Source organism: Uloborus diversus, chromosome 7 (assembly GCF_026930045.1).
Source record: "Uloborus diversus isolate 005 chromosome 7, Udiv.v.3.1, whole genome shotgun sequence".
Classification (NCBI taxonomy): Eukaryota; Metazoa; Arthropoda; class Arachnida; order Araneae; family Uloboridae; genus Uloborus; species Uloborus diversus.
Window position 1 is genome coordinate 90,203,076 of NC_072737.1, and position 25,431 is coordinate 90,228,506.

Below are 25,431 nucleotides of genomic sequence, written 5' to 3' on the forward strand. Positions count from 1 at the left end.
CCTCCTTTAGCATAATTCGCTATAATATGCATACTCAGAAAATGTAGTTACATCTATGTATTCCTTCAGAAAATGAATTGTTTTGTTTTCTTCCTTCTACTGTACGTTCAAACCTTTCGTTTCAGGATAGACTCGGTAAGTTTCACTAATAGTGAATATATCAAAAGTTCTTTCCGTGTTCAGTATCACTTTACGAAAAGCAGTTTGTTGCAACTTAGATGCCTTGGTGCCAAATAAATATTGTTACTTCTTCTATTAAGCTGTATATTATAAAATTAAGGAGCAAACTACAGCATAAAATGTCCGATTAAATAAATACGATTCATTTAAAGTAAGCAAAGAAATCTTATAAAGCAGGAAAGACTAGGAAAAAAAAAAACAAATTTTTTTTATTTTTTGACTTTAATTTTTATAAATTTTAAAATACTGGAAATCTAAATCAAAGAGACAAAATACTTCATTCTTATGTTAACTTCAAAATAACTTTCTATTTTGTCCAAAATATCATTGTGTTCTGAAATTAAATTCACCCAAATAAAATTATTTGAGAAAAAACATTAAAAAGAAAAAACATTTAAAAAAACATAGTAAAACATTATAAAAATTTTAACAGAAAACATTTTTTGTTTCCAGCAGCTGCTCAAAAAAAGGCATTTTATAATTTTTATCGATGGCCTTTTAATCATCCAAATGCTCGCTGAAAGACTCAATATGTACATAAATTGTAAAGTTTCTCACAAAAGTCGTTTTATACTTCCTGCTCAAATACGGCGCTGTATCGTAATGTTTATTTATGGATAAAGAGAAGGTACAGTTGTACAAGCCGGCAAGTTTACAAATTTACCTTCCCTTTACCCTAATTTGGTGTATTGCTTGACAGCACCTAATTTCTGAAGCTTCGGCCAAATGTTACATACACATGAAATTTGCTAAGAAAGATTTTTCACCTTTTCTTTTTTCTCACGATACCATATACTTTAAACATTGATTTTTAATATGATTTCTGAAAGTAATCATAGTCAAAAAACATTTCACGCCGCCAATAAGACTTACTCAAAAGGTCAAAGGGACTTTCTTGTCTTCTATTCCCTAGCGGACAACGGTATCGCCAAATGGCACTGCTTTATTTACTTCCTCTATCTTTTCTCGTAAAATGAACTATATATGTAAATGATTTATATTATTTTTTATTCATGTAACAATATTTGACAGCTTTTGAAACCCATTTAACAATGTTTGGCAATATCTGAAATTCATGTAAAAATATTTGGCAAAATTAAAATTAATTTAACAATTTTTGAAACGCATGGAACAACACTTGACAATATCTGAAATTCATTAAAAAATATTTAACAATGTTTGAAATTCATGTACAATATTTAACAATATTTGAGATTCTAATGACAATTTTGGAAAATTATGGAACACTATGTGACAGTACTTTAGGATTCATTCACATGACAGTATTTGAAATTCTCGAAGCAATATTGAATTACGTAAAACGCTACGATACTCCACCTTGGCCAAGCAGATAACATAAAACGACTTCCGTTCCTCAATTGCAGGGGGAAAAAACGCACCCCCGAACAAAATCGAAGCAGGAAAAGCCTTTCGTTGGTTTTAAGCTTAGACCATTGAGAGATAGACGAGCCGTCCCATTCATTCGCAATTGTATGCGCTGAAGCAGGAATAAGGGCTACAGGTCTTATATGCAGGGTAAAACATCAAATAATTTCGCCGCCGTGTACCACGTGGTTAAGTCCTTCAATTTTGGCGTGAAATACTAACTCTATTTCTCAATGAATGCAATTTTTAGATCCATTTCTAAATCGGCGAAACTCAACAACGTACTGTAGAAATTGAAAAAAAAAAACACTTATCCATGAATCAGTTAACTATGCGCTTGCGCGTGACAGAAAAAATGTGTCAAAACACTTCAGGCAGAAGGTAAAAAATTAAATTCGATATCTATTCAAATCTTTACGAGAATTGTAGCTCTGGCGAAACGTCTTCCGTGGAAGGTCGCAGTCACGTGGTCTCCCCTCACTTTCCCCGCGAAGATTCCTGCGTCAACAACCATTCCCACTTGCCGTATCTATGTCTCAATGATCTAAGGTTTTAAGTCATGAGAGAGAAAGCCGAGCGAAGTCTCCCGACCTCGCCCCTCGTCAGATATGCAGAAGCATCTACAACAGCCTTTCCATTTCCTCGGGCCTCTTGTCGGCGGGCTGCGTCCGCGTCGCAGGCTTCTTCGCGCACGGGTCGTCGCGGTCGCTCTCTCCGCGCGAGGTGTCTTCGCTCTCGTAGGTGTTTCCGTCATCTTCCGACCAGTGGTCGAGGGACTCTTTGTGCCGCTCCAAAGCGGGCAGGCTCGGGAAGCACGAGTTGCAAATGGAACAGCCAAAGTGCCGCCGACGCTGTTGGTGCTGGGACAGCAGGCGCGTCGAGCCGAAGCTTCGGTCGCATACGTTGCAAGTTAGGTCATCGTCTAATGGGTAGAAAACAAGTTTATTATTCTATAGCGTTCAGTCAATGGTGCTGATATCACTGCCATAACAACAACAACATTTTCAACTGCTACTACTAACTTCTACTATTGCTACAACAACAACATATACAACTACTACTACTAACTACTATTATTACTACTACTATTGCTACAACAAACTACTATTATTACTACTACTAACTACTATTACTACAACAAATTACTACTATTACTAGTACTAACAACTACTATTACTGCTACTAACTACTAATATAAGTACAACAAACTACTACTATTACTACAATAAACTACTACTACTTACTACTACTATTACTACAACAAACTACTCCTATTACTACTACTAATGTTAGTACTATTAACTAGTACTACTAACTATTACTACTACTAACTATTACTTTTACTACTACTCTAACTACTGCTACTACTAATAATAAAAATAACTATAAATAAGCATCATTAATAATAACATTGGTAATAATAATCATCATCATGTACATAATTTCTTATAGTAGTTTTTTTATACTAAAAAGAACAATCTTACAAGGAAATAGCAACAGTTGTTGTGAAAAAAAATTGAAAAAATTTGTTTAATTGCTTTCGTTCCTTCTGTACAACATAAACGAGTAAAATAGATGCTAAAAATCTACCGCTTGCAATGTAAAAATCTTTTGAAATCCTGTTCGAAAATTACCAAGAAAAAATTAGAAAGCTTTTCCTCATGTTAGAAAACTACTGTGTGACATCTCAACTTGCAAATGCATAGATATAAATAACTGCATTTAACCGCAAAACAAAACACAACAAAACCTGAGAGAGAGAAAAAGTTTTCAAAACTACTAAAAAGAAAACTTCTTACAGAAATATGCTGAGAGAAAAATCAAAACTTCAGCCTCGGGAAGAAAGTGAAGAGAAGAACAGGAAGTATCCAGCGCTGTTTAACACTAGAAAGACGGCGTTTTGCGTATACCTAGAAAGACTAGCAGCGGTCACTTTGACCGCTATACTTAAAAGATTGGAAATTTCCTCCTTTCGGTATTTTTTACCCTAGAAAAGATTTGTTTCAACATGTCAGAGTTTAATTTAACAATTCATTCGTAATATAGTCTCCAAATAAGTCTCAGATAGATTTTTTTAAACTTTTATGTTCGATCAAGTGACATACACATGCTTTACACAATTGGTATTGAAAAAGAGCAAATTTGTACAAAAAAGAGGAAATTTTCTTATCATGTAATAACTAACAAGTACTATAATCAACCATGCATGTGTTTGGTTTTAAAAATATCTAAATATCGCAAGATACCGTACATTACTATCTTTAACAGCATTTCGAAATACTTATCACGTCACCTGTATATTAGCCATTAACATTTTTTTTTTTTTTTTTTGGCAATCAGAACAAATGCTCGTAGATTTATTTCCGCATAGTTTAATTTCACACTATTTTAATTTTTTTCTTGAGGTAGATACTCGTTTATATGCAGCAAAACTGATCAGTGGAGGTGACTTGGAGGAAATTGGAGAAATAGGAGTTCTGTTTTTGAAAATTTCCCCTTTTTTTTCGGAGTCGGACCCTTTTCCCTATTTATTTCACTGCTTTTTATATTTTAAGCATCAGTTTTTATTAGCGAGGTTTCTTCTGATTCTAACTCGGAAGAACAATCCTTTTCTGCAAATCTAAGCTCCGAAAAATATTCACAATAATCTCATGAAAGCAAACTATTCTCATCCCTATGAATATATTTCTCTTCAGATAAGTCAGACTGTTCATTCGAACCATAATCTGTTTTAGATAAATCTGCAACAGTTTCAGGAATTAATGTTAATATAAGTTTTGCTTGTCAACGGTTCTTCTCGACATCATAAAGATAATTATGTGACTGAGCACTTCATTATCATGGAAGAAAATAAACGTCAATGCTTCTACCGAAGCACATGTTTTGGTGCACAAACGAGTTCCAGCAAACATTTTCGGAATTTACCTGTTTATATTTACTTCTTTTTAGACCCAAAGTAATATTATGTGCCCAGTCACATGCTTTTGAAATTTGCCTTTATCAACTTTGCCCCCTGTGCAGATAGCAGAAAACTGAAACCATGCAACCAACAGGTGTTTCGCATTTTCCTAACAGTCCAAAGAATTAAACCTGACCAGCAGGTGCTACTCAAGCTCAAAAGAACATTACTCACCCTCACAACTACGAGTAACAATAGTTAACTGATAAGAGAAAAAAGAAGAAAACGGATGCATAAAGGTTCACTTAGCGGTCAAAATGACCGTAGTCATTCTAGGTATAAACATTTATAGCGACTATAATAATAATCCTAAAGAAAAAAAATTACTGTTGTAAGGTCTTAATAAATAGTTAGGAAAAGTCAATGAAGGAAAAAGAGTTTGAAAATTAAACGCAGCAAATATGAGCATTTGAAAATCGTTTGCGGTCAAAATGACCGTTTCCGTCTTTCTAGCACAAATAGAATGATTACTAAACAACGCTAGGATATTTCCTGTTATTCCTTGGCACAAAGGTATTTATTTATTTCTTCAAGTGAAGATAGTTTTAGTATCATTACTTCATCCGCATGTTGTCAATTGGATACGGACAGTGAGGATGAATTTAAGAGACCTTTTCAAGGCTTCAAATTTCAAACGTTTATATCGATAATTTAACAGCTACAAACAGAACGTGAACTTTGTTGAAGTGTAAACTTCTTTAGGCGCTTTGTGCATTTTTGAGGTGGGGGAAAAACCATCCATTTCACGACACCGCCACCTCACCAACATTTGTAATACAGTGCCTGCGCTGCTTCTCTCTGCTCTTTTATGTGAGTTGTTTTCGTTAGAATTACGAGTCTCGGTAATCAGTTTCTTGAGTAAACGTGAGTTCGATCCTCACCCGCAGCATTATATTTTTCTTCAGAAGTAAACATTTTTAAGCTTACATAAGATTTTTGAAGCAAAAACTTCTTTGGGTGTGTTGGGTATTTTTTGAGATGAATAAAAAAATGTTTCTGATATTAGTGAGATATGTGTTTGTCATCGCCACTCTGAATGCTGTTTACATTTCACCAGCTAAGTCTATAAATGCAATACAAGAATTTTTGAATGAAAATTTTTTTATTTTTCCTAAAGACGATTTTGCATTACTTCAAAATAAAATCGGGAAGAATTTTAATGATTTGTCAATGGATTTTGAGTAGGGATTTCAACATTAACTTTGTAGATGATAAAAATCTGCTATTAACTGAATTTTTAAATGGAGAATTTAATTTAAAGATGTCCAATGACTGCAATCTTAGCACGAAGAGATATAAAACTACAATTGATGCAGTCTTTACAAGATATTTAAATAGATTTGAATCAAAGTATTTTATTTCATTTTTTAGTTACCATAAACCTATAATATCAGTTTTGGAATAGATAATAATGATCAGGGCATAAAAAAAAAATCATGATATTTTTGGAAAAATAGAAAAAAAGTTGAAATTTTTTTTTATTTAAATCTGATTATTTTAATTTTTTTCTAAATGAGCCCCGAATTCTCTGGCATGCCTCAAAATTTGAATTTTCCGGCATGCTGGTCAGTCTCACGGCATGTCTTCTCTTTTTGGTATGTCGGCTAAAGAAGTACTCTCCGAATACAGCTAATTTCATTACGTGGAAAGTTCAGTAAGTGTATTGATTATTATTTTTATGCATGGAAAACTGAATAACACAAACTAAGAATTTATTTTTAAATATTTCCTATATTTGCATCAATATTTACGTCATAAAAGAAATGAAATACACCATACCAAAATGCACACTCAAATTGCTGATAAACGTAAAAATTAGACTGTATCTGATATTTTGAATTTACAAATTATAATTTTTTTTGACTATAATTGATTTTAAATGAAAATCAAACACACAGACACACGTGCGCACAACCACACCAAAATTGTTAATAGTTTTAAGTTTTCACTAGTAGTTTTAAGTTTTGCTGGAAGTCCCATGACGGCCTAATTTTTCTTGCTTTCCCAAACATGTTTTATGCGGAGTATCAGACAGTTATTGCTTCAGTAGCTCTTTACCCCACCACTTTAGAAATTATTAATAAAAACATGCTTCGTCGGAATCGCAAAATAGCACGAAAAACTGCCCTGGCAAAAGACAAAGTCATACAAATACAAGCTTTATATTGTAGAAATATGTATAGTATGTATTCCTACACGGATATATTTTCCTCCATAGTCTCATCTGTTTTGTATTGAAAAAACTGTTCTTTCTAACTTCAAAATACCTGTCAGCAGTTCTCTGAGTCTGAAAGTTTTTGCATTTTAGCGATGTAATATTTTTTTAATCTCCTAATATGTTTTTATTATGACGAAACTGTACATATAAAATTAAAGATTTTTTTTTCATTAATTTTTATGAACAAAATTTGAAGAAATGTGCCTTTTACTCTTTTTTAAAAATTAATTATGTTATTGAATTTTCCTAAATATATTGTATCATAGGAATATTCCGAAAACGCACCTTAATTGTCTTTTGTTTCAATGATATTGAGTTTAGGCACAAACAGATAAAATAAAATGTAACAATGTTTTAATTGCACAAAACTGCAGATTTGTGTATTAAAAAGGGGGTTCTTTGGAAACCCTAAATACTTGTCAGCAGTAATCTGCAGTTTTGTGCAATTGAAACGTTGTAATATCTTATTTTACTTTTTAGTCACAAAGTTACTTATTTAACTCTAACTAGCAAATAGCCAAAAGAAATTTTCTTATCGAATATAATTAGCAAAATAGGAACTTCTCGAACAACTCAACTTTACAAATTTTTATTAATGATCCTTCTGCGCACAAGCGATATCATAATCAATCGAATGCACCCATGCTTCTGACAGCTCATAGGCCCCGAGATTTGCCGACGGAATACTGAATCCGCGTCAGCATTTCATCAGCCATCCATTGCCGTCAGAGCGAGCCTCAATGAAGTTGATTTGCCGCGAGCGAATGTGCTGTCAATAAATTGCAGATGCTGATGGAATATCTAATAACTCATTCTCGGTCGATAGAGGTATTTAGCGCACTTGGTTGGCTGGTTGGTTGTTTGGTTCAGGCTTCTTCGTGAAGGGTCCATAAACAGCTATTCTGCTCCAAGCTATTCATAAATGAAGAGTTTACTTTCAAAACGGATTAAATCCAGTTTCATACTTTTTTGGCATAAAGAAAAAAAGCTTTACGCACTAACACTAACTGTTAGAATTTCGAATTTGTCACAATGTTTTGGTAGAATAACAAGTGACTATTGGCATAAATCTAGTAATTTTTCCTCAACTTTATCAGACCTAAATTGCCAAATTTATTTTGGATGCATTCCTTTTTGGTGTTAAAACAGTGGATATCATCATTTTTGGAAAAACACGCATTTTCTTCAGAAATAAACTTTATTAGATTGAAACAAAATATTCAGCGTTTTTAAATATATATATATTTTTCTATTTTACTCTACTTTATTCCTTTTTTACTTTACTCTTTCATTGAACATTTCAAAAAAAAGGACCTTTGATCCAATTAAGTATGAACAGTAAAACTACCCAAGCCTATTCAAATAACAACGTTGTGGGTATTAATAGATCACAGTTTTTATCAGAATTATTCACAATTTTCAATTATTTACAATTTAATCATTAATTAATCGCAATTTAATAGCAATATTATTTATTTAGTTTTAATTCTGTAATCACAATTTGAGGTCGCGATTGCCTAACTGATAACAGACTTACACAAGGTGCTGCGATCTCTTAATACGGACGGATATCACGCCTGATTGGAAATGCTCTGCCAATGCTTCGTTCCACTATTTTACTTGTGAACTACTTTTGAGTTAGAAGTGGTATATTCAAATTTTGATGTGTGCCCTTTTGATATACAAGTGAACGCGTGGGTTCCGGCAAATAAGGGATAGGTTCCACCTAGCGAGAAATAAAAATATGGGTATACACCGTTTAGGTGGTAAAACCAATGTTTACGCATTTTTTAACAATAGATGTAAACCACATCAAGAAGAAAGAAATTCATGGGTGAATAGGACTTATATTAGAGATTCAGAAAATGAAAAAAAATGATTTTTTTTTTCCAAAGGTGGAAATAATCCGTTTTGAAAGTAAATTCCTCAATTGTCAGAACACTACGTGCATAAGAATATGTTACTAGTTTGGAAAGTAAAAATGTAAAAAATTCCGTTCCTAAACCTTTGTACGGCAAGGTTAAAATCAACCAAAATATCAAAGTTTTTTTCTTTTTTTTGTGAAGAAAAAGAAAAAAAAACTTTTTTTTTAAAGAAGGAAAAAATAAAATGTTCAAAAAGTGAAAAAAAAAAAAAAAAAAAGCCCCTCATAAAAGGGCAGAAAGCTAAAACTACTTAAGCACATTAGTTTGGCGGACATACGATAATATGGGAGCTGTATTGATCTGATGAAGAAAGATACATAAGTTTTAATAAGGATTTTAGGAGTCTCACACACACACACACACACATATATATATATATATATATATATGTTTATATTAAATCTTGTACGACGCCAGATCCGAAATTATTGACTGAATCTTCCAAGGAATACGTGAGATAATATTCAATGTCCGGTATTTCCAATGAAATATATAGGATGCTCTTAATTTCAAGCTTTTCTTACTTTTCGACGACTTTATCCGGTCTTGAGATTATGTATTGGAACCATTCCAAAAGGCTCCCTATGATGTATGTGCTATGGAATGTCTAGCGCAATATTTTAGTGGTATCATAGATTTGGCGTCCATAACGGAGCCCTGTAGATTCTCACCCGGGGATTTTTGTGTTTTTAATAAAGTTTTCTGTGCTTTAAGATTTATTTCACTATTCTTACGTAATTTCTGCATTTTAAACATGAATATTAGTGTTTTGTTATATGCTAACAAAATAAACACAAAATGATTTCTGCATTGATTAATTAAATTGTAAAACACAAATACAAGCACGAAGGAAGTTTTTTTTTCTGAAGTCACACTGCATGTAGGATATTCTTTACTAATAATAATGCTGAAAGTCTGAATCTCTGTCTCTCTGGATCTCTGTTTGGATGTCTGTTACGCGCATAGCGCCTAGACCGTTCTGCCGATTTTCATGAAATTTGGCACAAAATTAGTTCGTAGCATAGGGGTGCGAATCTCGAAGCGATTTTTCGAAAATTCGATTTTCTCTTTATATTCCAATTTTAAGAACATTTTACCGAGCAAATTATCATAACGTGGACGAGTAAATTAACAAATTATCATAACGTGAAACCGTAACATGGGCGCGCAAATGAATACAGCAAATTGGCGAGAAATTTATAATCCATTATTTGTAAATATACAGGCGAACCAAATGACCTTTTAATTTTCTACTGCGGGCAAAGCCGTGTAGGTACCGCTAGTTTATAATAAAAGGAATTTCATTTTGTTCAATACTCTTTATAACTCAATAATTTTTTAATGTTGAGTTTTAACGAAACTTGTTTCATGAAAGAACCTTAATATAAATGAATGTAGTACCTTTAACAACAGGACGTACATGTTAAATTTAAATATTTATGATCATTAAGGAGAGCATTATGCTTGTCTTTTATGCTTGTATGTCGTAAATGAAGCTTATCTATTAGAAAGGGATGTGCGTGAATTCTTAAGGATCTTTGTTTGATTGAGAGGGAAGTGAAATTAAGTAAATAACTTAGTAATACTTCTTCTGTAGCATTTTGAAACTCATAGTTCAGATTCCGGTGGTCATCACTTTTTTTAATAGATTTCCACTGAATTCCATAACCAGTAGATTACCAACGGTAGATTTTCCAGTTTGGAAATCAGACATCAAAAAATACAACTTGAAAGTAGTTTAGATCTTCCATATACACCAATTTGTACCCTCAATTGATGAGAATTCTGGACTAAAATCCTAGATAAAATTTTTGTAAGTTGAATAAAGTATATTGCATACTTGCATTATTTTTCAACACTATCTTTAGTGCGTAAGACTTCAATGTTTTAACACCAGATTCCTTAAAATACTTCCGACTTCCCAGAACGATTAGAACAACCAATGCTGCTTTCAAGAAAACTCTCGGTTTAAGCTTTGTGCTCGCAGAGAACTTCAGTTCACAACACCATGCATGAAATATATTCCCGTCTTTCATGATTATTGAAATCGGTTTCTTCTTGGATTCACAATTAGAAAAGAAAGTAAGAACACAGTTAAACATTTTCTTGAAATTTCACGCTAAAATTTAACGGCAGAAAAAAACAGAGCGCTGTGGCTAGTTGAGCTAAGAGAAAAATACCGAGAGGAGAGCAAAAGTAAATTGAACCTACTATCATTTGTTCTCTATCCCCTTTTCCAACTATGTCTCAATAGGAGAGCAGGAATCCCAAATTGTATGCTTGCTTCAAAAGTCACTAGGTGTATCGATTAGCACTGCAATCACTCATTTTTTCCTGTCAAGTTTACGGTAAATTTTTTCTGTACAGTATATGTTTACATTTTAGTAATATTTACCTCAAAATTTTCTCGAGTTTTTTTATAGTGAAAGAAAAACATTGCTTGATACTTTTAAATTCGAAATTTGAGAAAAAAATGTCTGCTGATGAATGATCACTGCTTTCTTATTAGTGTTCTTCTTTGCTAATAATATAATAAAGCTGAAAGTCAGTGTCTCTATATGTCTGGATTTCTGGATGTCTGTGTCTCTGGATCTCTGTATGTCTGTTACGCCCATAGCGCTAGACCGTTCGGCCGATTTTCATGAAATTCAACACAGAATTATTTAGTAGCATAAGAGTGAACACCTAAAAAGGATTTTCAAAAATTCGATTTTGTTCTTTTCTATTCCGATTTCAAGAACATTTTACCGAGCAAATTATCATACCGTGGACGAGTAAATTACCAAATTGTCACAACGTGGAATCGTAACATGAGCAAGCAATTGAACACAGCAAATTGGTCAGAAATTCATCATTCATTGTAAATATACAGGCAAACCAAATGACCTTTTCATTTTTCTACTACGGGCAAAGCCGTGCGGGTACCAATAGTACCATAATAAACTATGAAATACAAACTAAAGAGCGAAAAATGAATTCATCTACCCATACTCAAACAATCTTACCATATTCGCTGTCAGAAACATCTTCATAATCGTCATCATCAACTTCGTAGTCGGAGTATTCGCTACTGGAATAAGATGAAGTGTCATCCGTTTCTTCTAAGTTTTCTAAATGCGAATTAGTGTTCAAAGAAGAGGGCGGAATTCGACAATTACTGTGGCCTGTTATACGATAACCTAAAAGAGAAAAAAAGAAAAATGATCAAAATTTAATTTTTTTAAGTAATACATTAGGCATTTGCTGAATAATTATAATAACTTTTACCGTATAGTTTCAATAAACAATCACGAAACAATCCAAATTTTTCTTCTTTTCTTTACTAATAATAAAGCTGAAAGTCTATCTGTCCGGAGGATGTCTGGATATCTGTGACGCGCATAGCGCCTAGACTGTTCGACCGATTTTCATGAAATTTGGCAAAAAGTTAGTTTGTAGCATGGGGGTGTGCTCCTCGAAGCGATTTTTCGAAAATTCAATGTGGTTTTTTTTTCTATTCCAATTTTAAGAACAAATATATCATAAGATGGACGAGTAAATTACGAAATTATCATAACGTGGAACCGTAACATGGGCACAGGCCAATTGGCGAGATACGAAATTATCATAACGTAGAACCGTAACATGTGTACAAACCAATTGGCGAGAAAATTCGCCACACATTATTTGTAAATATACAGGCGAAACAAAAGACTTTTTAATTTTTTTATTACGGGCAAAGCCGTGCGGGTACCACTATATTAAATAAAAAGAAAGTCGCCCGTCAAGGTATAGCGTGTATAAATTGCTTCTACTCTTCTACATTTACGGCATTTTCGTTTCTTCATTTTCCTGCAATGACAGTATTACAGTAAAACAGTTTAGTTACCGGATAGAGTTCAGCCTTGCCACAATAAAGCCTTCCCTTGCATGTTAAACATTACCAAAACACATTATCAAATTTTCATGCCGTGGCGCGAGTTTCATTGTTGAAACTCGCGGGTTACTCGATCATCGGATATTATTTATGTGAGGATGATTTCTACACTAGTGTTGGAGAGAAATATGTAAATATATGTTTCAAAAATAATTAATAAACTATAATATCTTGAAAGCAATTATTGTTAAACTCGTCTATATGTTTTTTTTTTGTATTGAATATTTAGAGGGTTTTTTTATATTATTATTTTAATTCTCAGACATTTCAAAAACTTGTAACAGTATCGGAAAGATGAATATCAATGGTGCAGAATCAATGCACTCTCATTTAGAAAGTAGTGAGTCAAAAATTAGCAAAACATTATAATCTGAGTAAATGGAAAATTAATCTCTCTTTTAGAAACTTATAGTTCATTTAAATTGGCAAATAATCAATGAAAGAATTTTCAGAAGCTTTAGTCGAATTTAAAATCTTATAAATCTTATAAACCTTAGAAACCAAATGACATCAAAGTTTTTCTCAATGACTAATTATTTGCTTTTTATATAGATGGAGAAGCGAAATGTTTTTCCGAAATAATTTACGACTTTTGAAAATAACTCATGACATTTTAAAACAACTTTTTAAGTAGTATTAAAATTAGACTTCAATCTTCTCAAACGATAACATAAAGAATCTCTAAATCTATCGTGCCATTATCTTTTAACTATGAATCAAGCATAATCTCTAATACTATTTATACAAATCATTTATATTTATTTATTATGCATTAAAATACTAAAACTCAAAAAATTGTTTCTATGTGGTCTTGAAAAAATAATAAATTTTCAAGACCACAATAAATAATAAAGTTTTTAATTAAATTTCTAGAATTTCATTAAATATTTTTCTGTAAATCATTCGAAAAAACAAAACAGTCTATAGCATGATATCAATCCCCCGCCTATGACTCAGATTGGAAAACTTACAAAATAATTCAAGAACTCTCATTCCTGTTTTCAACACTATTTTTTAACCATTTACACTTGTGTAAATCTAAAACGGGATACGTATTTTGCTTGAAAATTAGAAAATTTTCTGATCTATAACAATAGTAAACCTGTGCCAAAGTAAAAAAAAAAACTTGGTCAGCTTAAATATGTTTTTTTATCAATATGATTATTTATTCATTTTTTTGTACTGACATGAAATGAATCTCTGCATTTGTGTTGACTGCAGAGTTACGCGTTAAGATGTAGAATGATGTAAAAAATGTATTGAATTGCAACAACAAATGTACCTACTCAAACATGTTTTAATTGCGTAAAACTGTGTTTTAGTACATCAGCTGCAGGTCTCTTTCTTTTGAATAGAGAATTTTTTTTTTCCTTTCACAGCGAAGCATTACATGGAACTTGAGTCTCAATCTTTGAAACTCAAGCTGTTTGTGATTTAGCACACCTTTTCATTTTCCTTTCAATTGATCACTTAAGAAGTTCAAATTTAGTTCTTCGGTGTACCGCTCAGATTCTTCAGCATTAAAGTTTGTCATGCGAAAGCTAGATAAAATAATGAAAGTAAGGATACGTTATTGAAGATATTAAATGGGGGCAAACTAACTGGACATTGAAATCACACAGAATAACATCTACTTTAGTAAAAAGTCAACAAGTGTAGCACAGAATTTGAGTTTATTATTTATTGTTGAATAGGAACAGTTAAATGTAAACAAACCGAAGTTGAAAATTTTTAAAGTGTTTGATTTATTTTGATTATTTTACTACCTTTTTTTCCGTAGCTTCCCATAACTTTTCAATAAAGTTAGAAATATGGTGTTCTTCCAGATTCGCCAACACGAAATTTCCTTCTCGCCTGTTTTTCAGTTTAATTACTAATGCTTGGAAAATAGCTCGCCATGCGAGTGAAGCCTTTGTTCAGCCAGAGGAATGCAGACCTAAAAGAAAAACCGATGACAGAAATTGGAATTTCTCTGAAAACTCGCCAAACTTCTGACACTGTGAAAAATATTTGTCTATTCTGTTACAAGTTATAGTTTTTGACTTCGAAGAAGAGACAATAGAGGGCAGATGCTCTGCATGAGTTTGGCTGGTTTAATTTAAAACTTATCTCATTATCCAACTATAGGTTATAATCGTGGTGTCGTTTTAGCCGGAAAGCCTTATCACCAAAGACGGATCCAGAAAATATTCAAGGATTGAACGTTTGATTTCAGACCCTGAATCTTTTATAAATTCACAAACCTCCGCCCCCCCCCCTACAGCATGAAAGATTGACTCATTTCAGTTTCTATTTTTTTTTGGGGGGGGGAGCTCCCTATTCTACAAAATTCTGGAGGAATGTTTTAAACCCCATCCCCCCTTACCTTAAGGCTATCAAAGGTGTCCTACAACTGTTTTTTTTTATTTATTTTTTTATAGGACTTAAATTTTCAAAACTTTTCTGGGAAAACCCCTGAACCCTATTTATATCATCTTACATCGTCTGAAATTGTGTTTTTGGAACTTTGGAAAACTTCCTATACAAAGTTCCGATCCCTATCACTAAAGTGTTAATATATGTGCTACAATTGAATTTATAAGTCAAGAGGGTCGCTTCTTCGTAAAACTGTTTAAGGTAGTCTAAATTTGTTTTCAACTTCAGTATCGAAAATATGTCGTGGGAGAGTTCTTTCATCTCAACTTAAGGAGGAGGTGATCGCTCCCATCGCCTCTCCTCTTCGTCTGTGGTGCAATTTTCAAACTATAGAAAATAATCGTGGTGTTGCTTTTGACGAAAAGCCTTGTCATCCCCTTCATCTGTGGTGTAATTATCCAACTGTAGTTAATAATCGTGGTTTCGTTTCTGCCAGGAAGCCTTATAACATTTAATTTTATTTTTTTTATGAAGCTCTATACTGCATCCTCATATATATAATAGCCGATGATCGAGTAACGCGCGAGTTTCAAAAATGAAACTCGCGCCACTGTATGATAATTTGATAGTGTATTTTGGTAATGTTTAACATGCTTCATTGTGACAAAGGCTTTATTGTGACAAGGCTGAACTCGATCCAGTAACTCAACGGTTTTACTGGTACGACTGTGTCATTTCAGGGCAATGAAGAAACGAAAAAATGGTCAACAATGAACGCTACCTACTGGAGTTTAGGGTTAATCTACTGGAGTTATTGTTACAATTTCAACTGTCAAACTATCACCAAACAGGCAATGACTTCGTTCAAATGTAAAAGCAATTTTCACCCGTCATACTTTAACGGGCTATTTTCCACTTTTTTAATAAAGACTGCCTTTTTTGAACACGTAACAGGAATCCATATTTTTTCTTTTCAAACATCGTGAAGTGAGAGTTTCATGACCTCAAAATATGTGAAATTGAAAACACACTGGAATGCACAAAGCGGGTATCTTTCAAATTTTGAAACTTGAATATAGAATGAAAAAGTACACACGTATTCGGCTTTCAAGAGCAGATGCTTGAGAAATGGTCCGGATTCTTGCAGTTCCAAAAGCTATTTGTCAAGAACTTTTTTTCCCATTTTCAGAAAGCCGATGAAAGATGGTGAGACTTTGTCACTTCGTGAAACGTTTTCAAATTTCGGAACACTAGCAAGAAAAGGGTGTTTCTACATTTCTGCTGCGGTTTATATTTGAGACCATGTAACAGTTTTCTGAGGTCAACAGAGACAAAATAATAAAAAAGGAGTTCTGAGAAAATAGAATTCAAGTCAACGAAAATTTCCAAATTTCAATTATGATGAAAGTAAATCGAGCTGATGTGTGCCTCACATGACTTCCTTTTACTCCAATTTAATGTCATTTTCTCATTATTGGTAATTTTCATGTGATTCAATAGTTTACTTTCTAAATGTCAACAACAATGGCCAAATTAAAACCAGATTTAAAAAAAAAAATAAAAATTGCCAAATTTATCGCCAAGTTGGCGACAAAACTTGGCGACAAAAATACTGGCGATATATATCGCCAAGTGTCGGCTAAATTGTAACACCAATTGAGTTTACATCGAAATTAACAATGATTTCAACCCAAAAAGGGGCAAAACAAACACCCAAATGCAACCAAAAGTGGAGGTGCGCAACTAGACCCCACTAGGAATCTACGTACCAAATTTCAACTTTCTAGGACATACCGTTCTTGAGTTATGCGACATACATACGCACATCCGCACATATGTACATACAGATGTCACGAGAAAACTCGTTGTAACTAACTCGGGAATCGTCAAAATGGATACTTCGCGTGTCTACACGTTCTTAGGCACTTATCCACGTGTGATCGAGTCGAAAAAAAACTCAACATTCATTCGGGGGTGAGCAAAATGAAAATTATGGTCGATTTTTGAGTAAAAATTTTTTTGCGAAAACAATACTTCCTTTTTTGCAAAAGGAAGTAAACTTAATCTATCATATCGAAAAGAAGAATTTCTTCCTCTGAATATTGGGACAAACAACGATAACGGGATAATATAATAAATAAAAAAAACCTTGTAAACTATCTAAAAAATCAATACAGACTAAGGTTGCTACCATTGAGCCGACTCCTTCGTTGAACCACTTATATTATTCTCTTAATATAGACAGGAGCTGTTGCTTCTTTAATGTTCAACATTAAGCATATTGGCAGTGTGTTGATTATAGCTCAAAAGTCAAAAAGCACTTGACTTTGATTGCACAAGGGTCATTCTTAGCATTGTATTGTAAATGGGAAAATATTTTGTTGCTCAATTTTTAATCGAGAGCTAACGCAGTTATAAAAAGCTTAAACAGTTATAAAGAGCTTAAACAGTTATAAAAAGTTTACACAGAATATAAAAAGAACTGTGTCCAAAGCAAATTTAAGCTAAAGTTTGATTGGTTAACCGACTTTAAAAAAAGAGGTTATGATTTCGACTTGCGGCTTTTGTGTATGTTTTCATATTGCTCCAAGAATACTGGACTGATTTGAAAAATTCTTTTTTTGTTTGGAAAGGTATACTTTCCAGATATTCCCATGTTAATTTTGTGTGGATCTGATGAGGGGTCCCGGAGAAATCTAAGAAACCTTTAATTTCATACGTTGTGGCTACGTAGACCAGCTTCCGTCAGATGTGCAATACGTAACAGGTCACGTGGGTTTGGCGTGAACGATGTACTTTTTCAACGGAGGAATTTATTTAATTCTTACGCATCGGGATGTTTGATTTTTACGGCTCCGCCTGTTAATTTTAATTATAGTCTTGCTACTGTATTTATTACTCTTGCAGCAGATCAGTAAATTAAGTGTATTTTGCTATAAAAATAATTGAATTAATTAATTTACTATCAAAAAATGTTTGCTAATAATTTTAGTTAGTCAATAAAGACTTCATTTAATTTCAATATTAAACGATTAAATATAAAATCCATTGTTTAAGAAAGTGCCATAAAACAAAGGTACTTTTTTAACTCAATTTTAAAGAAAGTACCATATAGAACATTAATATTAATCCCCCTTAAGGACGGGAGGATTTTGAGGGGTAGTTTTCCTTTTGAGGGGGGCTCTTGCTTTGAGAGAGTACCTCACCCCCATTAATATTTCCCCTCTTGCTCCATTTCTTTCTCTGTTTTGCTCATCTTAGCTATTTTCAGACAAATGTGCTTGACACTTTCTCCCTCGAGATGTACATAACTAATGTAACACATACTCTACCCTACATCCTTATTTTATATTTACACCACTAAAAAGCAAAAAATAAATTATTTTCAAATGAAAAAAGAACAGACTTCAAAAAGTAGTTTATAGGAGGCCCCGACTTCAAATGGTTATTAAAAATTAAGAGATTGTATATAATTAGTTAGGTATTAAAATAATTCATCGCATAGTAATTAAAATCAGTGTTTATTTTATAATTGGGTGTTTAATTCCGTTGATTTTTGTAATGAAATTGTAAAATAAATTTGATTTATACGCTTGGGTAGGAAATCAAATGTAAGTATGACCAATTATTTTTTACTTTTTAGTTCCTCTTTGTTTTTTGAAGTCGGTTCTTTTTTTATTTGAAAATTTCATCTGAATCGCAGTCGATATCGCGAAAAAAACATACTTTATCAATGATCGGAGTGCAATGAAGTGGCACAAGTAAAAAAATAAATGAATGGTATTAAATAAAATAAAATTTTAATTAATATTTTAACCCTTACTTCCGTTCGGTAATATATCTCAACTTAAGTTAACCACTATATATATATATATATATATATATATATATATATATATATATATATATATATATATATATATATATATATATATATACACATTACAGATGAAAGCTATATTAAATTTCAAATATTGAAGATTACCCATAGCAAATTGTTAAAATGACTTGTACTTGATCCTTGAACTCATCACGTGCTAAGATTTAAAAAAAAAGGATGGTTACTAAAATAAGTAGTTTATTTTTGCAATGCAAATAAAAAGAAATCATAATCAAATGAATAAAATTGAACAAAAAATACACTTAACCTTTAGGGTTTGAAAAAAAAAATCTCAGGAAAAGACGTTTTAGTGAGTTGCCTAGTAATACATATATTAAATATTAACTGATCAATGAGACTCTAAGGAGAAAAATAACCTTTCAGCAGCTCTAGCGGGAAATATTATAACTATTTAGTTGAAATATATTCAATGGACATCATTGTCCCCTTCTGCGCTTAAATGGACCGAATGAGAATCTTTCCTGGTTCCTTAAAACTTTGAAATTTAATGCTAATGAAAAGCATTAAACAATCTCTTCATTGAAAATACGAAGCGCCAATGGAGGAGGAAAATGAAATGAATTGGAACTGGTACTCTTTCGAAATCAGTGACGGTCGATTTAAAATGCGGTTCGTTTCAAATGGGAGCACTATTTGTGCGGGCCATTATGCCTTTTGATTGGTGGGAATTGACTGCAAGTGACAGTTCTCATTTCACAGTCCCTCATCTAGTGAAATAAAAGCTCTCGTGCCTTCTATCTCATAGTTTGTGGCGGTTTGTTTCTAGTTATTCATTTTCTATGGAATAACAAAATGTTCCCATCCGAAAAAGTTTACTTTTATCTTTTTTTTTTACTCGTGGTACCCGCACGATTTTGTCCGTAGTTAAAAAACAAAAGGTCATTTGCTTTGCCTGTATATTTACAAATAAAAAATTGATGATTTTCTCTCCAATATGCTATGTTCATTTGCTCGTCCATGTTATGGTAATTCGCTCGGTATTACTCCAGAAAAATTAAACCCACCAATGGTGGCTTAAAATTGGAATGGAAAAAGAAATCGAATTTTCGAATAATCGCTTCGAGGTGCACACCTTCATGCTATCAACTAGTTTAGTGAAAAATTTCATGAAGATTGGCAGAACGGTATAGGCGCTATGCGCTTCACAGAGATTCAGACAGATATCCAGACTTTCATCTTTATTACAAATAAAGATCTAAATTAGCCAAAAAAATTATAAGCAAACGAGCTGATGTGTGCTTCACATGACTTCCTTTTACTCCAATTTAGTGTCATTTTCCCATTATTGGTAATTTTAATATGATTCAATTGTTTGCTCTCTAAATATTACCAACAGTGGCCGAATTAAAACCAGACTTTTTTTAAAAAAATCGCCAAATTTGTGGCCAAATTGGCGACAAAACTTGGCGACCAAAAGACTGGCGATATATTGGCAAGTGTCTGCCAAATTGTAACACCACTTGAGCTTACATCGAAATTAACAATGATTTCCCCCCAGAAAGGGGCAAAAGATTCCTTTAGAAATACCCGAATGCAACCAAAAGAGGAGGTGCACAACTAGACCCCACTAGGAGTCCCACGACGTACCAAATTTCAACCTTCTAGGATATACCGTTCTTGAGTTATGCGACATACATACGCACATCCGCAAATACGCACATACATACGTACATACAGACATCACGAGAAAACTCATTGTAACTAACTCGGGAGTCATCAGAATAGATATTTCGCGTGTCTATACGTTCTTAGGCACTTATCCACGTGTGGTCGAGTCGAAAAAAAAAAAAACTCAACATTCATTGGGGGGTGAACAAAATGGAAAATAAGGTTGACTTTTGAGTGAAAATGTTTTCGCGAATACAATACTTCCTTTTTTGTAAAAGGAAGTAAAAAGAAAACAAATGAATACTCTTTCCTTTTCAATGAAAGATTTTTGCTGCTTCTTTGGAAAAAGAAACAATTACTTCATAAAATCGGTGGCAACATAGCTGCCTCCACTACTCTGAAGTAACTGAACTGATATAGCCAAAGTTACGCGTCGCTAGTGGAAGATTACACTATTGTAAACTATAGCGTAGCGTTTCACGAATTTCTGCGTGACGTTACACCAGAATTTTCTGTCTGCTTCCAGAGAAATTGCTTAAAAGGTTGTACATTAGAAAAAATTAAGCGTTTATCTGTTTAGAAAGAAAATAGGGGACGAAATCTCACCAATCCGTAAAAACATTCACATGTTTTCAACAATGCAAAAGGCTTTTTTTTGCCAAAAAAAAAAAAAGAGGAAGGAAAAAGAGAGAGTGAGAAAGAGATAAGAAAATAGATGAAAAAAAAGTCACCAGTCTCCAATTTTATTTCAAAAGCTTCCGTCGATCAGCTGGTTCTAAAAGGTTGAGATTTTTTATTTTTTTATTTTATTTTAAACCAATGATACCTTCGTACCTGCCATTTCTAGCTTAACCGGTGAAGGGTACCATGGTGGTTGAGGGGGAGGGAAAGAAACTGAAGGGAAAACTTGAAATACATATACATATCGCATATACGCACATACCTATACACACACATACATACATATATATATATATATATATATATATATATATATATATATATATATATATATATATACATATATATACATACATATATTTACATACATACATACACACACACACATACATACATACTTATATATACACATATACATAAAAAAACATATATATAAGGGGGAAAAGGCTTGAAAAAGTTAATAGGTTCAAAGTGCTATATTGGGGCCAAGTAACTAGGAATTAATGAGAGAGAATACTGTTACATATATATCCTCGTATAAAATAAAAATATTAACAGAAAAGTAAATATACAAAAATACTTATAGTAAAAAGACTCTTGGTTAAAAGGTTGTATACATCCAAGTTGAAATGCCTGGTAACGGCCCACTGTAAACATGCCTAATAACAACATTCTTCAAAAAAAGGGAGAAACGGCTTAGTGAAACCTAATACGCGTATTTGTTTCTTCCACCGATGTTTACTGAAGAGGATGAGAAGAAAGGCCGAAAATTGGCTTTCATTTTGGAAATTAAGTATGTAAAACTGGAATAATATAATAAAAAGGTTGAGATACGCTGCTACAGGGTGTAACGGGGTCGGTAATGTGGTTTACATCACATTTTCTTTTTCCAACATCTTCGATATTTTGTAAACTGGTGTATACAATATATTGTGTTCAGGAGGAATTATTGCATTTTTTTTTTTTGAGCCTTAGACATTAATTTAATGTTTTTAAGTTATTTCCTGGTGTTTTTCATTTTAGGCATTTACCAGCCTGTGTTCAATTTATTTCTTTTGTATTATATATTAAGTAAAAATTTGAAAGTAAAATTGAATAAAACATAGGCAAAGTAAAATACCTTAAATGGAAAAAAAAACTGTAAGAAATTACTTAAAGAGCCACATTTGTTAAAAATATTACAAAAGGAAAAAGAAACATATGGCACGATTCATCTTATTAAAATATATATTAAGGGAGGAAATCAGACCACGGGCTATGGGAAAGGTTTGAATTAGATAACACAGGAAGAAACAACTTTAAAAAACCATATTGACAACAATAAAATGTTACAATTTACCGTGACAACTTTTTTTTAGATATTTTTTTTTACCCTTTGTAAAAAGTATATTTTCAAAGATTCAAAGGTGCTAAATCTTTTGAACAGACGAACTCATTCCGTTAACTGTTGCTTGGATACATACTTTTGAAAGCTACGGTTGCAGTTTTTACACTATCGCCAACAATACAAAAGATTTCTGTATTACCTGCCAAGAAATGATTTGTTCCGCTTGCAATCTAAAGTTTTCTCTTTAGGGGAAAACTACAACTTAACGATGAGTAAATAAATTTCTCCAACAAGCGGAAGAAATATGCCTTAGGTATCAATGCTCACAATTCGCTTTTATAATCTCTTTTTAGCGCGAGAAAACTACTTAAACGAGACAATTTGCAGAAGGGATATGCAACTCGTTTAATTTAATGTAACAAAATGGAGCGGGGAAGTGTCTGTCTCCCAAATGATAAGATTTTCGTTCCTTAATGAGAGTATGTCATTTCATTTGTCGCTTACAGAGAGTTAACGAACTCAATTTTGGTGGAGAAAAAGGAAAATGATGATCACTGGTTTGTATAAACTAGCGTTTTAATATAATTTTACAAAGAATTAGGAAAAAAGGAGAATGATGTTTTTTTGAAGCAGATGTTCTTTTCAAAAGTACTGGTACAGCAAAATGGATATTAATAAAAGTGATAAAAATGTCTGTTTGTTAATGATTGACGCTAAGGTTTAAACGTCTCACTGTAATCATAAAAACTGGTGGGAAATATTTTGAATTACTTGTGGAGTACCTCTGGTATTATTCATTTATTTTATTTATTTATTTTATTTATTTATTTTATTTTATTTATTTATTTATTTATTTAATTATTTTTTTTGAGCAAATCAGATTGCTATTCGATTTCACTTAGCTGCGACTTGGTTTTCCTCAAATCAGTTTTCTTTCTGATTGGTAGATTGATGGATTGCTAGTTTTACCTATGGCTATCTAGAGAGTGTTTCAAATATCATTCTATTTTACTTAATTTGTATTTAAGTACTATCCAGTAGGAGCAAAAGTAAAATGCGCGCGTGTTATTATTATAATTGTTTTTGCTTTTGTTTTACTTTTGCTTCTTTGAAAAATTCCTACCTTAATCTTGATTGAAAAAAAATGTGACTTGATTTCTTTCTTTCTTTCTTTTTTTTTTTTTTGAGTAACGAATTGAAATTAATGTATTAATGTTTAATTACTGTTTTTTATTTGAAATTCTATAAGAAATGTCTGCCACTGCTGCTAAAAGTTCAATTTTGCAGAATCTTAATCGGTACGAGTATTTTAATATGTACATCTCGGAATTCCACTGCCAAATTCTGATATTTTTATCTAATTTTTCTTAGTATACTTTTTTCAAATTTGTTTGATTGTTGTTTTTAAACCTTATTAAAGAAAGGTCTCAATGATAATTAATAGACTGCGATTTAAAAATCCGAGGCACTTTATTTTTACTCGGAAGAAAGAGCTTAACAAACGATTTTTGTTTGATATTACGTATTTATTTAAATGAACTTAATGTTCTTACTTCTTTTATTTTCTTTCTGAAAGCGATTAAATATTTTTAATGGAAAAAAATATACATTCGCTACATTGTTTAAAAGGAGCTACTACTATAATGGTTGCTCTTACATATCTATTTTATTATGTATGCAAGACATTTTTTGTTTCTAGAAATCAGCTTAAAATGTTTTACATAATTTGCAGTATTAGCTAATTTAGAGACTATTGATAAAATGCTAGAAAGGCGATATTAGTACACGGAAAAGTAAGCTCGTTTTGTTTTAGACGGAGCGTCATGCTCTGTTTCCATCGTAATCCACCCTTACGCACCCACTCCGCAAATTTTTATAACAGAAAACGTTTACCCTTACATAAAAAAAAATTCACTTAAAACACAACAGAAAATATTAACTCGATACAACAGAAAGCGTATTTCCTTAACATGCAATATGCACGCATTTAATCTATTACGTCAATATTCAATTTGTTCACAGCAAAGCTGCCTATTAAGCACCGATGCACAGCTAAAAAACGCTTTGCGAAAGTTTTTTTTTATTTATTTATTTAATTCACCGGAGTTCAGATATAGTTCCGAGCAGGTCATAAAACACAGATTTGTTGAATTTTTACGTTAACGTTCTTCCAAGCAGAAGATCAAAAATCACTTTTCCAGTTATCGAGTACTGCGCTAATGGTTGAGCGCGAAGTAGCATATGTTCGACTGATAATTTATTCAGAACATGAGCTGTTTTTTATGGGTTCTCTTTTTTTTCACATCATTTTGAGCTGAATTGTTGTTTAAACTTTTAATGAAATCTTTATGAGAGGCGAAAATGAAGGAAGTTCTGCAAAATGTATTAAAAGACAGTTTTCGCTAAGCGTCTTTCTCTTTTCCCTTGAGTTTTAAAACATTTTTCTTACAAATGTTAATTAAATTATTGCTAAAAATAAAGATTCTCAAAAATAAATAAATAAATAGTTTCCTTTAAAAAAAATTTTTCTCCAAGAAAAACATTTAGTTCTCATAAGACTTGTTTTTGCTGTTCAACACTTAATAATGGCATTTCCTCAGCTACGAAAAATCTCATTAAATTTTACCCGTTAGTATGTTATTTTCTGAGACAATCTTAAAAATATTAAATTAAAAATGGCGTACCAGTTTGTTAAGTAATCTCATTAAAATGAAGTTATTCCTTAAATCAAATTTAAAACGTGATAACATTTCCTTGCCAATAGAAAATCCAAAAAAAAAAAGAAGAAGAAGAAGTAGGAACGAAAGAGAAAAAAAAAGACACCACAGTGCAAATATTCATACTTCATTTAGAAAGGAGATTTAATTTTATACTTAAAAAACTCTACGATACTTTACAGACATTTTAACTGGAAAATACTCACTAGAACTAACGAAAAAACCTCGTAGAAACCAAAAAATTTCCGTATAAATCAT

General features: G+C 32.3%; 1 protein-coding gene across 1 annotated transcript in view; it reads right to left on the reverse strand.

The window, feature by feature from the left end:
* Positions 1-435: 435 nt before the first annotated feature.
* The window catches only part of LOC129227058 (uncharacterized), a 61,112-nt gene continuing 36,116 nt past the window's right edge, over positions 436-25,431 (reverse strand). Inside the window, exons 2-3 of the mRNA XM_054861701.1 lie at positions 11,674-11,847; positions 436-2,488 (exon numbers count right to left, since the gene is read on the reverse strand). Coding sequence (XP_054717676.1) covers positions 2,187-2,488; positions 11,674-11,847 — 476 coding nt within the window. The 3' untranslated portion in view covers positions 436-2,186. The remainder of the gene's footprint in view (positions 2,489-11,673; positions 11,848-25,431) is intronic.